The 17915-nt window shown below is 38.6% G+C and overlaps 1 protein-coding gene across 4 annotated transcripts in view; it reads left to right on the plus strand.

The window, feature by feature from the left end:
* Positions 1-361: 361 nt before the first annotated feature.
* Positions 362-17915, plus strand: part of usp20 (ubiquitin specific peptidase 20) — a 42893-nt gene continuing 25339 nt past the window's right edge. For 3 of the 4 annotated variants that reach the window (XM_033049227.1, XM_033049229.1, XM_033049230.1), the window contains exons 1-11: positions 362-473; positions 2864-2961; positions 8962-9015; positions 9403-9465; positions 10673-10798; positions 11082-11184; positions 11407-11476; positions 12730-12843; positions 14668-14746; positions 14845-15280; positions 15933-16070. In XM_033049227.1, coding sequence (XP_032905118.1) covers positions 2881-2961; positions 8962-9015; positions 9403-9465; positions 10673-10798; positions 11082-11184; positions 11407-11476; positions 12730-12843; positions 14668-14746; positions 14845-15280; positions 15933-16070 — 1264 coding nt within the window. In that variant the 5' untranslated portion in view covers positions 362-473; positions 2864-2880. The other variant, XM_033049228.1, reaches the window with a different exon arrangement.

A 17915-nucleotide genomic window follows, 5' to 3' on the forward strand; every position in this document is an offset into this window, starting at 1 on the left:
TGCTGCAAGTAAGAACTTAATTGTTCAGCAGTTGGTGCATGAAATTCCTTCCCGTCTTTGCTTTGGGAAATGCCTTATTTCCCACATTTTTTTAGTTCTGATAAAAGGTCATCGCTCTGAAACGCTACCCGTCGTTTCTCTCTCCACAGATGCAACCCAGCCAGCTGAGTATTTACCAAAGACCTTGCTCCGCTATAGGATCTTTGGTATTTACTGTTTTATCTCAGATTTCCTGCATCTGCGTGTTTTTTTTGTTTTGCCGCTGGACTCCCTTCCCGTCACACCTATGGTGGGTGGGTGGATGGGTGGGTGTAGTTCTATGGCATTAGTGGAACTACAATTCCCAGACCGCACCGGGACACCTTAGCTTTTCCAATATGGCGGAGGTGGCAAGCTGTGCATCGTTAATAGGAAAATAATAGAGGGTGAGGAAGAGGGGTGTCGGCGGGTATAACACGGCCTGGAGAAGGGAGGTAAGATTTGGAATCGCGATCTGTTTGAACGTACTAAATGTCTTTGAAAAATAATATTCGGCGGCGTATCTGCTGAGTGCCTTTTGTGTGGTGCCAACCCCCTGTGGGCACTGACAGCTGTTGGGCTGAGGACTTGCCACCGCTTCCTCCTCCACCACACCCGGCTTCACTACCACTTCATGATTGCAACGCTCATTTTTTTAATTGTCTGAAACTAAAGCAATTTTTTAAAAAAAGACACGTCCACCTTCCGATTTCAATTTGCTGTGAGGTTGGGATGGAGACATGTCTGCGAATGAATGGCGATGGGGCTTGATTTACAACATGCGTAATAACTTGGAGTCACAAGGAACTGCAGATGCTGGAATGTGGAGCAAACCAAGGATTATTCAGCAAAATAAAGAAACACAAGCAATCTTGAGCAAAACACAAAGGGCTGGAGTGACTCAGCGGGTCAGGCAGCATCTGTGGTGAGCATGGTTAGAATCTTTAACGTTGTGATATGCATAATTATTTGATTACCAGCATCTGTAGTCTTATTTTCTCTCGATTACTTAGAATGTAAGATGCACCATACATTAGCACTCCCTTTATTATATGTGAGGATGTTGGAACAGGATTCCACCTGCTATATGGTAATCAGAACTACAGCTCTTTCCTGCACACTGTCATTCCAACCAAGGGTCAGATTTTCTATTCCTTTTGGCTTGGTATCATGGTTTTAGATAGTGGAATTTGAGAGGCTTTTAGATAGGCACTTGGATATGTAGGGAATGGAGAGATATGAATCGCATGTATACAGAGGAGATTAGTTTATATGTGTGTTGGAAAGAACTGGTTTAAATTGAAGCTGGTTCAAATCTCGGGTAGACACAAAATGCTGGAGTAACTTAGCGGGACAGGCAGCATCTCTGGAGAGAAAGAATGTGTGACTTTTCAGGTCTAGACCTTTCTTCAGCCTGAAGAAGGGTCTCGACCCGAAACGTCACTCGTTCCTTCTCCCCAGAGATGCTACCTGTCCCGCTGAGTTACTCCAGCATTTTGTGTCTACCCGAGATTAGTTTAAGTTGGCATTATGTTCCGCTTGGACATTGTGGGTCGAAGGGCCCGTTCCTATGGTGTACTTTTCTATGTTTTGAATGGGTTTTCAAGCAATAATCGCAGGCTATAATCAACTTATTTCTTACCCCACCCTCCCCCACAACAACCTGGATCAGCTGGACATCTGTACTTTGGAAGCAATATAGTTTGCCTGTGTTCACTGTTATTCCAGAAGAACAAGAGTCCTGACCCGAATCGTCGCCTGTCCATTCCCTCCCTAGATGCTGCCTGATCTGCTGAGTTCCTCCAGCACTTTGTATTTTATTCAAATATTATCTTTGAAGTAATGCAAAAGAAACAACAATTTTGTAACTATATTACAAACTGCCTATGGCAGTCTGATTTTAAGGTGATTGTAAAGCAGCCACCTGAGAGCTGTCTTTACTCAAGGATCTAATTAACATTAGCACATTAGTCTATCATTAGTCGCGGCATATAAAGTAGAAAGAGGTTTTAACAGTGACTTAACATAAGTCAATAAATAGAAGTAAAAGTAGACTAATTGATTGCTCATGCCTGCCCTGCCATTCCAGAAGATCTTAGCTCCTTGCCACTTTACCTTACTAAATAATGTCCCCTGACTGTGATTACTAAAATCAGGCATTCAAGGCTCTAGAAAGAAAAAAAAATCATCCAAAGGGGAGTGAATATTTGGCATTCTCTCTGAAGAGGGTTATGATGGCTCAATGTAAGGAAGACTGAGGATGATAGATTTTCTGATATTAAGGGAAGCAAGACATTTAATAACTCCAAATGCTGGGCTCCCTCAATATCAGTCTCTGTCTTTGTTATATTGACAATCTACACTCTGTATTTATGCTCTTGAATGGGGAGAAATGATTAATTCAATGTATGAACATTCTTAACTGGAGTTAAACTATTCAGTAGAAAATTTTAAATGTTTACTACCATTTGAATGCAGACTAGGCACCGTGTCCAGGAAACATCATCTCGGCATCTACCCTTTCAAGATGTGAGATTTCTAAACTCTACAGAGACCTTGCTTGGGAGTTGGTAGATTAGTATTAGTTAAGATGTCTGTACATTGAATGTCTCTTTTCCACTCTATTATAGAACATAACTACATAATTTGCCACCAAATATATCACACTGGATGTAAAAAAAGGCGAATTAATATTTTGAAACGTGTAGGAAACTCTATATTGAGTAAACTGGCTGTGAAGTTGGGTTTAAGTCAATAATTTTTGCTAAATATCTGCTGTCAATAATGAGCCTGCTTATAAATGTATGTACTGTTTTTACCCTTAATAACCACATTTGTGTTACAGCAGCAAAGTTCCATACGATGTCTAATGTAGGTGATATCTGCCCCCATTTGGATTCCGTAGGAGAAATCACCAGAGAGGAGCTATTGCAAAAATCAAAGGTAAAAGAGTTGTTAAACCTACAAATTGAGTCGGCTAATCTTAATATGTGGCCTCATTTCATGTTGAAACCTTGTTGTGTCTGTTACCAATACAAGATAATATTTGCACTGCCGAATTGTATCCATATCATGGCTTTTATTGATCGATGGTCTCTTTTCATATTTTTCGCTCTCTGCTCGGTCCTAGTAGGATTTGTACTTAACCTCCACTACAAATACTTGGGCATGTAGTGGCATGAAGATTTTCACACCAGTGCAGAAACGAGGTGGCCTCTATTCGACATATATTAAACAAATTCAACCAATGTAAAATATTCTAAGGCACTGATCAAAGCATAGCTTTGTAATGCTGATAGGAACATTATCCTTCAGCCAGTACAACCAGAACGATTATGTGATAATTTATTAAATTGTTGTTTATATGCCTTGCTGTGTAATATTATTCAGGAATGTTGCCTGCTTAATTGGCACCCCACCCGTTTATTCATTCACCATGTAGTTCATGTCATCCATACAATTCATTGTGCAGTTTCTTACCTCATAAGGTCATTAATGATGGGAGCAGAATTTGGCCATTCGGCCCATCAAGTCTTCTCTGCCATTCAATCATGGATGATCTATCTCTCCCTCCTTACCCCATTCCCCTGCCTTCTCCCCATAACCCCTGACAATCGTACTAATCAAGAATCTATCCATCTCTACCTTAAAAATATAAACTGACTTGGCCTCCACAGCCTTCTGTGGCAAAGGATTCAATCTAGGCTTTTCTGACCATAAAGGAGGGCAAGTACAGCAGGATCATGGGAACACTGTGATCTACAGAGTCCACATTAAGTTTCACACCATCATAACTTGGAAATATATTGCTGTTCCTTGAATCCTTGGATGTAAATCCTTGAACTCATTTCCCAAAGGCATTGTGGGAATATAGGTTCACTCTTTTTCAGTTTTCACAAAACATTGGAGGGCTGTTAAATGAAGTTTAAGTCCTAAGCACAAGTTAGATTCCAAATTCTATTTAATGATGTTTTTGTTTTTTCCCATTGCTGTAAATCTATGGTCTGATATTCTCTTACACAAAAAATAAATTTCCCTGCTTTATGAAACAACAAACTTTTGACTCGGTAAGTAATTCAATTTAATGGGAGACAGACAAATCAAAAAAACTGCAAGTTCTGTACCACCAGATTCTGGGACTGATACTACTGTTGGAACAGGTCTCTCATACACTAAGGGTGTAATCTTGGGATTATGAATACCCCCTTATTTTATGTGAGATCTGTTCAACTTGTTATGGCTCTTGAACATTTTTGTATCTGCATTTTCTCTGCAGTTGTAACACTATATTTTGCATAGGAACGAACTGCAGATGCTGTTTTAAATCGAAGGTTGACGCGAAATGCTGGAGTAACTCAGCGGGACAGGCAGCATTTCTGGGGAGATGAAATGGGTGACGTTTCGGGTTGAGACGAGATGGTAGAAGGGTCTCGACCTGAAATGTCAGGAAGAATGGTCTTGACCCGAAACGCCAGGAAGAATGGTCTCGACCCGAAGCGACTCCCATTCCTTCTCTCCAGAGATGCTGCCTGTCCCGCTGAGTTACTCCAGCATTTTGTGTCGACTATAATTTGCACTCTGGTTATTTTTCTCTTTGTACTACTTGTTGTACTTGTGTATGGCTTGATTATACTCACGTATGGCATAGCACATAATTTATTTTCCACTGTATCTCGAAAGACGTGACAATAATAAACCAATACCATTTCTCCTAAACTAGTACTCTTGATGTGGATGTGGGTGCCGCTGGCAAAGTCAGTGATTATTTCCCATCCGTAATTCCTTGAGAAGGTGAGCCACGTTGAACTGTTGTAGTCTGTTTGGTGAAGGTACACCCAAAACAATGCTGGATAAAGGGTTCCAAGATTTACAAGTCAGAAAGGACAGCAATATATTTCCAGGTTATGATGGTGTGCAAATTGGAGATAAATCTGCAGGTAGTTATGTCGCATTTGCTACCTTTGACCTTCTTGGCTTTAGATGTCACTGGTTTAGAAGGTACAAAATACTTCAGATGCTGGAATCTATAGCGAAAAAGGAGAGCAATTGGAGGAATTCAGCAGGTCAGACAACATCTGTGGATGGAAATGAAGAGTCGATATTCCCGGTCGAGACTCTTCATCTCGACTGAATGAGTAGAAGGGACCTAGTTAGTATAAAGAAGTGTAGGGTAAAGGACCAAGAGCTAGAAGTGATAGGTGGATACATTTGAGAAGGGGTTGATTGGAAGGTAAAGGTCAGATGGAGAAAGGGTGGTGATAACAAGAGAGACTAAAAAGTGATGGGTAGGGAACAAAATGCTATAGATTCTGGAATCCAATGAGAAGGGAAGGCCAAGAATGGAATTGAATGAAGGGTGACGGGAGATGAGAACAACAGGGAGTTGGTTATAAGAGGGCAAAGGGAATGCGATGGGGGAGTTATGATGAATGGCAGAGAATAAATAGTGTTTGGGGACAAGGTGGGTGTGAGAGAGGACCAGGGTGGAAAGGAGGAGAGAGAAAGGGATGGGGAAGTGCTAGTTACCTGCTTTAGAAGATGTTGTCGGTGGAGCCGAGGGAGGTAATTGTTTAATGGTGCACGATGCAGCCACAATGCAACAGTGATGGGGAAAATTAATGATAGTATGTGAGGAGCTAGCTTTGTATATTTTGCTTTTATTTTGTGGTATAGATAGGTGCCCGCTCATTGGTTTGGTTGGTTTGTACAACTAGCAGTTGAAGAAAAGGCCTGTGTGAAATGCAGACATGCAGTCAAATTTACTTCTTAGATTTTGCTATTGCTGTTGTTCCGATCTGCCACCATCCCTCAGTCAATTTTGTTACATGACCAAAAAGATCGTAAGTCTGGACAATTTGTGCAAGGAACACAAAATCAGTCTGAAGAAGGGTCTCGACCCGAAACATCACCCATTCCTTCTCTCCAGAGATGCTGTCTGTCCTGCTGAGTTACTCCAGCATTTTGTGTCGACCCACAAAATTGGTAAAGCAAGCCGTAGAGAGTGGTATCAGTTGAAAAGTTTACCATTCTTCCATTAGACATGATAGTAGCTGAATACATTTTTGTAATGATTATTTTGTGTTACTGCCAAATGGGATGTAATAACCACTATGCATTATTTTAGGAGCAGTTTCTGCTGATTGTAAGTTTCTCTCTGATAGCCATTTGTTACTGTCTCTCCAGTCCCAGATCTGACTAATTGTTGATACGTATGATGCACAGCACTTATTTTTAGTAACCACCCGACAAACAGCTGATGTTCACAGAGACCTGGACTTACATAAGTGTCTTTTGGTTTTGTCCCTGTGCTAATACATCTTTCCATGCTGCAATAGGAATAATTGGCTAGATGGTAGAGGCAGAAAGAGAAAAATACTAATATCTCTCCACTCCGTCTTCCCCCCCCCCCCCCCCCAACCCCCTCCTCCAACCCCCTCCTCCAACTGTATCCATCTATCACTTACAGGCTCTGCTCTCCCTTGACAACCTGAAACATCTGTCTAATACCTCCACAGACGCTGCCTGACCTGCTGAGTTCCTTCAGCACTTTTACTTAGTTTTTCCAGCTTTTTATGGCTTGTGATCTTTTCTTGGGCCACATGCCCCCTCCTTGAATTGTACAATATTATTGCCTGGTCACGTGCAGATTTTGGCCAGTATTATTCTTTTTTTTAAATGAAATGCTAAAAATACTCATCAGTACAGGGAGCACCATGCGGAATGGCAGAGTTAATGTTTAAGTTCTCTGACCTTGCATCAGATTAAAACTTTGCTTTGGGATCCTACCTATTGTTTTTTAATGCATCTTGTAATTTCATTTGGTAGTGTTTGCTCATTCACTCTTATCAAAGTTAAATTGTGATACACAGTTCTGAATATGTTATTAATCCATGTTTATTCCATTATTTTCAAATTAAGAACTGCCATTAAAACGTTGTGGTCATCTGACTGCAGTGCCTCGGAGACTGTGATCGAATGCAAAGGGTAGTTAAAAAGTTTCCAGGAAACAGAAATTTATGAGTTGAGCTTTAGAAATGAGATGGACGGCATAACAAATAATATGGATGAATAGTGTCAGATGGAACCAGGCAACTCACTTGTCCATGCAGATCAAAATGTCAATCGATCTAGTCCCATGCTCAAAGATGTAAATTGGCATGAAGAATGGGCAATCAGGGACAAATTTGGGAAGATTTTCTGACTGTCAAGTCACCCAAGCTGCTGGGAGTACAACGTGCACCTGAATGCAATGTGCCGGCAGACGGTAGGCTTCTGGCTGATTGTTTTGATGTGATCAGCACAGAGACTTCACTGGATTCCACTGTAATTTCAATGGCGCTAGAGAAGAAGGCTATTTCATAGAAAGGGAGCGAATCCCTGCCACTGTTAATCCTCCATCAAATTTCTAAAACAGATTATTACATATGTTTGTGGGAGCTTGCAGTTTATAAATTGAAACAGCTGTAACATCAGCATTTAATTGGTTGCAAAGGACTTTAGTACATTCTGACAATTATGTGAATGACCCTATATAAATGCCAGTCTTTTAGTTTATGACTTGATGGAGGTCTTAAAAATGATCAAGGCTTTCATTAGGATTGATGTGGAGAAATTGTTCCATTTGTGGGCAGGTCTAGGTTTATCATTGTCACATGTACAATGAAAAGTTTTGTTTTGCATGCGATCCAAACGTATAAATATTATACATAGATGCAATCAGTTCAAGCTCAAGTCTAGGACATAACTATCGATAATATCAAGTAAAGACTGGAAAGAATTTGTTGGCATATGGTAGTTATTATTTTTTTTGTGTTCTGTGAATTGGAAATGATTCCAAACTCAGCCTCCACACAGGAGATGGGTGAATGGTATTCATTGGAGCAAAAAGTGGAATAGGGTTGTGGGATTCCTTATGTATGTAACATTTAGTTCTACTTTAAGCAATGAATTCAACTTCACAATGGTTGGTATCATAATTGTAGGCATGTCTGCTGCTGCACTTGGCATGTTTTTCCACACTTTTCACTGAGGACGTTTGGTTGTGCAGTTGGTAGTTAATATTAAGGTGAAGTATATGCTAGGCCTGGACGTTACATGTTGCATTAGAATGCTTTCCTTTACTGAAAGCCCATTGTTCCTCATGAATGCTCAAAGCTACCCTCATCCTCCAGAACACCAGAGGTTCTGGGGAGACCTGGTAAAATTATATAAAATTCAAAGGCATAGGTAGGGAAGGCAGTCTGAACCTTTTTATTAGAGGGCATAGCTTTAATGTGAGGAGGGCAAAGTTCAAAGGAGATGTGTGGGGAAAGTTTTTTACACACTAGGTGGTGAGTGCATGGAGTGTGCTGCTGGTAGTAGTGACTGAGTTAGATACATTGGTGGCATCTAAGAGACTTTTGGATAGGCATATGAATATGCAGGCAATGGAGAGACATGAATTATATGGAGGCAGATAAGAGTTGGTCTTGGCATCATATTTGGCACAGACATTGTGGGCTGAAGAGCCTGTTTTGTGCTGTGCTATTATGTTTAAGTTCTATGTAGCTGTTCTGACTGTATCCCATTTAACCTGCGGCCCGATGACAGTTGTTCCCAGTGTTAAGGTAAGGCTTTGTCTTCAGTATCAATGTATACGTACAGTGGTCACTGTTATGTAATGTAATGGACAGATCCATTTGTGACATATAGATTGGTGAGGATGAGTTCAGTAGTTTTATTTTATTTTTGATTCTTTGTATCTGCCATGATCTCAGTCTACAGTTATATATTTATAGCTTGGTTTGTTTGGTCATTCGTAATCCCACTGTTGCTAATATGCTCTTGCTAATAGACTTTGATGCCCACAGAGCACTTCCTGTAACAATGATATCCAAGGTAGGTTCAGTATGTTTTTGCTTGATGTAATGATTTGAGATAATTGTACTAAAAACTGTTTTTCAGGGAACATGCCAATCCTGTGGAGTTGGTGGACCAAACCTATGGGCTTGCCTTCAGGTAAAAGTCATTTATTTTACAAAATGTTCATTGTTTAGAAGTTTGTTTTAACTATGAAGTCATTTAAACTATCAAATTAAAATATTTATGCCCCTGATTTGGTTACAAACTAGTCTAGATTCATAAATCAAGGAGTTTAATATATTAATGTAGATATTATTGTCATTGTTAGCATGCAAATTTGTAAATATGGCTTCTTTCTTGGGCAATTCCTTTATGCTTTTTGTCATGCTGTAAGGAATAAGTCATGGTATGTAATCATTGCTTTTTATTCAATGCTATATCATTTGGAATGCCAAAAATAAAAGTGGAGGACTGGATAGTAGTTGCATTAATTAATTTTCCTTCCCCTGAAATCCATCTCCTTTTACCCTTTTACAAAAACAGAATGGCTGCTCCTATGTCGGATGTGGGGAATCGTACGTTGACCACAGCACATTACATTCACAGGTAAATTAGATATTTGTGAAGGAGAAAGTGGAGCCACGTGCATGCTCTCTTCATCTCTTTAACACTAAGAATGTCGTATATTAAGCAGTTGTTATCATCAGTTTATGTTTTGTGTGAGGATATATTAAGTTTTCCTTTTTTCCCCAATCTTCCTTTATAATTCATGTAACACTGGGCAGGACCACACTGCATTTCACCCAGTTCCTAAAGTAGTATTCAACTAGCATTAATATGATATGGAGGGAGTGCTCCTAATCTCAGTGGAACAGGCTGTGAGCATTAACTAGACCTGCAATAGAATGGTCTTCTAAAGCCCCTGCCCCACTTAGGCAATTCTTTTCGGCGACTACAGGCAACTGGGCTGTCGCCACATGGTCGTGGGCTGTCGCCTGTATGATTGTGAGTGGTCTCCTCAAGTCGCCTAAAGAGTCATAATGTTTTTCTGGTCGCCGCTGGATTTTGAAATGTTCAAAACTTTTTGTCGACTGGGCTTGACGTAGCTTGTCTTCTCCTGTCATAGGTGCTGTCATAGGTTGTCGCCAAAAGGGTAGGATGGGGCTGAAGCCCAGTGTTTAGACATTGGAATTCTAATAGAATGATTTTCCAACTCCAGTGGTAATTAAACCTTGTTGTCACTCCTAGTTTTCTTTACATATATTTTTGAGAAATATATGTCACTTAAGATCACTTAAGAAATGAGTTAATTTATGTTTTTTGCTCATGTGACAAAATAAATTATATATAAAATTATACACAAGGAGAAATAAGACTTAAATTACCAAAAAAACATAAGAAAATTTAGTCGAGGGTGAATGCAATTTTATGATAAAGACTCAAGGGTGAGTGACACTGAAATTGTTTAAGAAGCACTGCACTAGAGTACTGTCTGATTCATCGCTACCCCTTTGAGAACATTGGACTTTGTGGCGTTGATGTACTACAATTCTGCAATCTGTACCCTTTACTTTATCATACTTGAGTTTGAACTGATTGTATCTATGTATAATTATGTTTGGATAGCATGCAAAACAAAGCTTTTCATTGTACCTTGGTACATGTAACAATGATAAACCTAAACCTGATGGAAGAACAAATGCTTTACCTTCTGATATTATAAAAATATTTAAAGTGACAAATGACATTTTTGAGATTTTCTCATTCTCATCGAAATGTTAATTTACCTAATTTTCTGTTTTTGCCTACATAGGCTAAGAAACATAATCTGACAGTGAACCTAACTACCTTTCGAGTTTGGTGTTATGCCTGTGAGAAGGAAGTGTTCCTGGAACAGCGACCTGTTGTGCCTAGTCCATCAAGCAGATCAACAGAGCAGGTATACAAAGGCGGACTTCTATTAAGGTGTATGTATTGAGACATTTGTGTTATTTGTAAAATAAAATTATTTCCCCATTTTAGACTGGTTATTTGAGGATATTTAAGTTATCCAGTCAGAGCTGCGTTCCTAAGCAAAAATTAAGGTAGCTAGGTATTGTGGGAGCATTCTTGGTGATATGTAAATAGATTTCCTATGAAAGTATAAAATGTTATTTATAAGCAATAAACCAATATATTTACATTCTATATCATTGCAGTAACATGGCTTTTTCTTTTATTAGGACTCTGGCATATCACTTCGAAATCATCCATTCAAAATTGTTCCCATTGCTGTTGCAGATGAAGGAGAATCAGAGTCTGAGGATGATGAGTTAAGACCAAGAGGTACTTGGAGCACAGATGGGACTGAATGCAACTGAAGTTAAAAAAAATTGCTAATGTATCGAGTTGGTGATATAAATTATTTTGTACAAACTGGGAGTTTATCTCAATAGATAGAATGTAGTATGTTAGTGTGGAAAGTTCAACTGCGTTGTAGTGTTGCCCCTAAAATTGGCTGATTTGGGTTTTTTTTAATTGCTTTTTCTTTTCAAATCTCTCTATTAGGGCTTACTGGGATGAAGAATATTGGAAACTCTTGCTACATGAATGCTGCACTGCAAGCTTTGTCCAACTGGTAGGACTGGAGTTTTATTGACTTTGGGTTACAATTAATAAATATTTGCTAGAAGAAAAAACATTATGAAATGTAATGCAAATTCCTGGTCAAATGGTACAGGTTATTGGGTGGTTAGTTTAAAATGTGTTTCCATTTTAATAATTTTGTTTTTTCATAAATTAGACTATTCCATGGAATAACTATTTTAAGCATTACATCAAACAGAATCATACAACTCAGGATGCCCATTTTACTTCTGCATACTTATCAGAATAGTACTTTATTTGCTAAGTATGTTTTGCAATATACGAGGATTTTCATTTGCCAAGTCAGTCATGCAAATAAAAAGCAACAGATCACCCAAAACACATTTTAACATGAACATCCATCACAGTGATTCCTACACATTCCTCACTGTGATGGAAGGCGAAATAAAGTTCAAGACTCTTCCCTTTGTTCGCCCTCGGTCGGGGGCCTCGAGCCTCCCGTTGATGGGACGATCTTGACTCCCACAGCCGGCGGCGTTTGGGCCCCCCGCGTCGAGGCGATCAGCTCCTGCAGCGGGGGGGATGTCAGCTCCCCCGCTCTGGACAATCGAACCTTGCGCGACGTTGGAGCTCCCGACTCGGCCTCTCCCGAGACTGCTTTTTGAAAGCAGAGTTCATCTACTCCCGCCTTAGAATTGTAGATTTCTCCCTTAAACCACCCCTCTTCTTTAAACTATATATTCAGTGCCCTTTTGGAAGTTAATCAGTCAGCTTCCATTTGTGTAGTTACCTTAAAGAGTGGAAATGTTAACTGTAACTTATCTTGGTGTAGCCATTCAAAATAATCTGTGAAAAATGTGTGACTTCTAATAGAAAAAGTTAAAGGTTTTGTGAGTGTGGATTCAAGAAAAAAAGTATTTGGCCTCGGTCTTCTAAATCTTCCAATATAATATAAAAGTACTGGTTCTCAAACTAGTCTAAGCTGCAAATAGGAAGGTCCAGCTCCCACTCTTTATGGTCGGTACCAATGTTTCATTTTGATGATTAACTGGATGCCTCCTTAAAACTTTATCTGTTGATTTTGTCTTTAAACTTTGTGATTTACATTGAAACTTTTTTCCTACAAACTTAAAATGTTAATAAAATCCTTTTGAAGTCTCAGTGTGCCACCTGAAATCTATTGCAAATGTTATGAGTCTTTAAGTCAATGAGTAATTATTATTTTGCTGTTTGGCTGATGATGTGCAAGTTAATGTTAATTCAGTTGCCAATTTTCTGTTACAGCCCACCTCTCACCCAGTTCTTCTTGGAATGTGTAGGTTTGGTTCGTACAGATAAAAAGCCAGCTCTTTGCAAAAGTTATCAGAAGCTTATCTCTGAGCTATGGCACAAAAAACGGTATGTCAATTTATGACTGTGGATCTCTTTTTGCACATAATGCTTAAATGTTGCCACTGAGATTTGACAGAAAGTAAAAATCTTACAGCTTTGATTCAGGCACTGTTGAATACCCCTTTAAGTCTTCAACAGGGAACAACAAGGGAAACTAAGATAATGTTCCAGTCAAAGACCCTTAAGGACAGAGAAAAGAGAAAATAAGCTGGTTTTAAATATGGAGAGTGTGAGAGAGGGAGAGATGAATAGGACAACGACAAATCTATGATAGGGTGTATTAAGGTTGGCATGGGTTTAGGCTGTTTGTTTCAATTTAAACTGTTGAATAGCCATTTATATATGTTGCAATTCATCAACCGTGGGGGTATACCACTAAAATAAATATTTTTTAGCTCCAGAGTTTGTAGTCCATTTAACTGGGTTTTACTAAGTGGTGTTTGCGTGCAGCCAACAGAAGGGGCATTTGTGAAAACATTTCCAAGTATGCACCTTCCAAAATGTCAGAGAGCAGTTGGGGATTTGGAGCAATTGCACTAACTGTCATTATATAATTTAACAATATACTTTAACATCTGTAATCCAAGATCTATACGAATAATCACTTAATTATGTTCTATTTACCTAGGGTAATATGAGCATTACCTACCATTTGGTGATGTTTTTATTTTAGGTTGCTGTATTTATTTGTTGTTTTAGAACTTTGGTTCATATTTTGGGAGGAAAATTAATGGCTCAATTTGGAACCCAGATGATACATTACTCTCATTAATTGAGACCATCCATATGGCAGATTCTATCAAATTATTGGGGGGGGGGGGGTTTCTCCAATGGAAACTACTAATAAATCTGATTAGGGTGCATTTTCATGCAGATGGTACAAAAAACCCCAGAAAATCCTGGAAGTTCTCAACAGGTCAGGCAGTAAAAGTGGAACGAGGAACAGAATAATGTCTATTTTTTTGCAATTGAGAACTGAGAAGTTCGAAATGTGGCAGAGAAAAAATGAATAAGAACACCCACCACACAAAGGGTGGTGGGTGTATGGAACGAACTGTCAGAGGAGGTAGTTGAGGCAGGGACTATCACAACATTTAAGAAACATTTAGACAGGTACATGGATAGGACGGGTTTAGAGGGATATGAGCCAAAAGCAGGGACTAGTGTAGATGGGACATGTTGGTTGGTGTGGGCAAGTTGAGCCGAAGGGCATGTTTCCATGCTGTATGACTATATGGGTTTTTCTATGATTGTTTTGTAAATTCTCGGTTGACATATCATTGAATTTGATAGTGTAAATGGGGGCAGGGAGAGGGCATTAATGCCAGTGGATCGATGACCAAATGGGACCAGTTTGCTTGCTGTGTATGGGAATATATTTAAGAAATAAACAGAATTTAACAAGCCTGGAATTTAACAAGCCTTTTTGTGCTATATCCTGTAAGTTTGCTCTATTTCTAATCCACACCAGCTACCCTCTCAATTTGAAGAAAGTGGTATGGGGATCCGATTAAGTAAGTAAGTAAGTTTATTGGCCAAGTATTCACATACAAGGAATTTGCCTTGGTGCTCCGCCCACAAGTAACAACATGACCTACAGTGACAGTTACAGTTAAGATATAAATTCAGGTGTTTAATTCCTCCTTCAACGTGAATTTGAGAAAGGTATTGAAATTGAAATAGCAGGGTCAAAGAGAAAATGAAGCTGATGTGACTTGACCATTTGAAGTAGAATTGATTGGAATTAAGAATGTAAAAGAGCATTTGATTATTTGAATTAAGAATAATTGATTACCCCTTTCTAATTTTCTATTTTTCTTTCTTGTGCAGTCCCAGCTACGTTGTTCCTACAAGTCTTGCCCATGGCATTAAATTGATCAATCCTATGTTCCGAGGTTATGCACAGCAGGTTGGCTGAGAGAGATTTTGTCTTAAAAGAGATAAGTAATCTTACAACAAGTATTTCTGAGACTGGTGTACTCCTCTACTTCTGATTTTGTTTTCCAGGATACACAGGAATTCCTCCGTTGTTTGATGGATCAGCTCCATGAAGAGCTTAAGGAACCCTTGACAGAGAGAGACTGCGACTCCTCGAGTGACACAGAGGAAAAACGAGACGGTGACAGGAGTCCTTCGGAGGACGAGTTTCTCTCCTGTGACTCTGGAGCAAGCAGCGACAAAGGGGAAGGGGAAAACAGGAGCAAATGTTCTTATGAGAAGCAGATTGAAACGGAGCTGCTGATCCAGAATGAATGTGGAAAAGGAATTTCAGAAAAAGAGAGGCAAAAGGATAGAAAATTTTCATGTGGGCACCACAGGCTGGGATTAGTGGATGCAATTGATGAAGATGCAGATGTAGACACGTCTTTGAGTTCAGGAGATGCTGGAGGCTCTGGCGATGCCCGAACTACCATGGTCTCTAATAGTCCTTGCAGAACACCAGGTGCTGTATTTAAAGACATTTCTTTAAACTTACTTTGACCTGTTCAATTACTGAATTATGCTTAAGCAGTTTAATACAGTTTGAATATTTTACTGTTAGATGCAGCTGCTTTAAAACTAGCTTTTGGCAATAAATTGTATTATACCTTTGGTGTCATTTTTGCACGTAGAGGGATGCAGAATGATATTCAATGAGCAAAACAAAATGCTGGAGTAACTCAACAGGTCATGCCGCATCTGTGCAGAGAATGGATAGGAGACGTTTTGGGTCAGGACCCTTTTTCAGAGTAGAAGAAGGGACCGTACCCAAAACATCAATTATCCGTTCCCTCTACAGGTGCAACATGACCCACTGTTACTCCAGCACTTTGTATTTTGTTCAATATTCCAGCTTCTGCAGTTCCTTGTGTCTCCATGACATTCAATGATCTGGTTTAGTAGGGTTTGAATTCAATTTTATTAACTCAGGGAATTTTAATAGAATCTGAATCTTGATGGGAGCAAGATTATTCGTTTCACTGAGAATTTTATTGTGATAACTGAAATGAATAAAATGGTTTCTGACATAGTGCAAACTACAGTGACTCCAGCCATCCTGCTTTACTGTTGGACAAGATAACCGTTTTAATTTTATTTCTATTTGCCTGACCCAGAACCTGACAATGATGTAAACATGCGTCGCACATCACGATCATGCAGCCCTATCCATCAAGCACTTCATTCCAAGTTGTCCAGCACCCCACCTCGATCGAGTCCAATGCGGGCAGTACCACCGTATTCCCTCAAGAAAGGTATGTTTCTCCGCAGTGGCTTTACCACTTTTTTTAAAATTACGTTGGCTTAATACCCAAACATAAAACATACCAGCAAATCCTGAATGTCTCTGTTTTGTATAAAATTTATACTGATTTTGTATAAAATTTGTATAAAATCACCTGTTCCGCCTTTTGAAGACTTATAAATTTTTATTTTAATCAGATAATGCAAATGATTGGCCATGGATTCCTGTCTGCATCTACATGATTTTGGTATTGAAATTGTTGTATTTTATAGTATTTTGATATAATGAAGAAAATATTGGTTTATCTACAGACATTAACATACTATCCTCTTTAGAGACCTCTTCACTACTATCCAACTTGGTGGGCCTACTTTCATTAGGTTCTATTTGTAGCCAGAGAATCATCTTTATTGGCTTTGCTATTTTTTATTTATTTTTTATTTATTTATTTTTTTAATAATCTTTTTATTAGAGGCAGGTGCATATCATATTAAAAACATCTCATGTATATCATTCCATTACTAATATAATCGTTTGATATTAACTCTGCTTCTAGTATTTTTTTTTATATAGATAGAAAATAAGAAAGAGAAATTAAAAAAAAGAAAAAAGCACGATAAAGAAGAATGGAATAATTTACTAAAAATACAACTTTGGAGATAAGTTCGTAAATTATAAAGTATAACTTTTCATCTAATCCTTAATTCGAGTTTCAGTCAGGTTCACGTGCCGGGCCAGTCTGCCCCTTCAAGTAGTCAATGAATGGAGACCATATTCTGATAAAAAGTTCTTGTTTGTCCATTAAGACAAGTCTGATTCTTTACACATGTAAGGTCTCCGACATTTCCACAATCCCTATTTTAATTGTGGGGGTTATAGGACCTTTCCAAAATTTTAATATTAATTTTTTCCCAGTTATTATACTATAGTCGATAAAGTTTATTTGCGTTGTTGTAAATGTTAGGCTTTGTTCTGACATTCCTAGTATTATTAGTTTTAAATCGGAATCCAATTGAGTGTTGACAACTATAGATATTATTCTAAAAATGTCCGTCCAGAAGTTTTTGATTTTTATACAATTTGCAAATGTGTGAGTTAGGTCAGCCTCTAAATGTTGACATTTATCACAGATAGGGGAGATATGTGGGAAGATTCTATTTAGTTTTGTTTTGGAGTAATGTAATTTAGGTAGTACTTTAAATTGTATTAAAGAGTGTCTGGCATTTAATGAACATTGATGTATATGTTGTAAACTTTCATCCCAAATATCTTTCGTTATTGGTTGGCTTAGTTCATTTTCCCATGTTTGTCTATATAAATCCGTTTTTCTATATAACGGATAGGAGTTCTGCCTTCAGCGTTAACTCTGCTGCTCGATGGATATATTGTTAATCTCTGTTTACCACCCTCCTCTCATCACCTTCCTTTCTTTCCTCCTTGCTCTGTTGTGGCAACATCATCTGAAAATATAATCCGTTTCCAATTCTATGCTGGCAACACTCCACTCTATCCCATGAACTACTCTATACCAATTATAAAAAATTAATATCAGTTTTGGTTACCACTGACAGTAACAACCGGCTTTGGAATGTAGGGAAAAAGCTAAGCAACTGGATGCAGTCACATTGAAAATATGCAAAATCCACATGGATAACACCAGAAGTCCGAATCAAACCTGGATCACTTTGATTGAATGAATGAATGAATGAATGAATGAATGAATGAATACGTTTACGAATGAATATGTTTATTGTCATTGCACAATACTGTGCAACGAAATTCCATTACATCTCCTCCGGTTAAAAAAAATACAAACACGACAACCATTAACACATATGTACACTTATTAGTAAAA

The sequence above is a fragment of the Amblyraja radiata genome, chromosome 32, assembly GCF_010909765.2.
Source record: "Amblyraja radiata isolate CabotCenter1 chromosome 32, sAmbRad1.1.pri, whole genome shotgun sequence".
In the NCBI taxonomy this organism is placed as follows: domain Eukaryota; kingdom Metazoa; phylum Chordata; class Chondrichthyes; order Rajiformes; family Rajidae; genus Amblyraja; species Amblyraja radiata.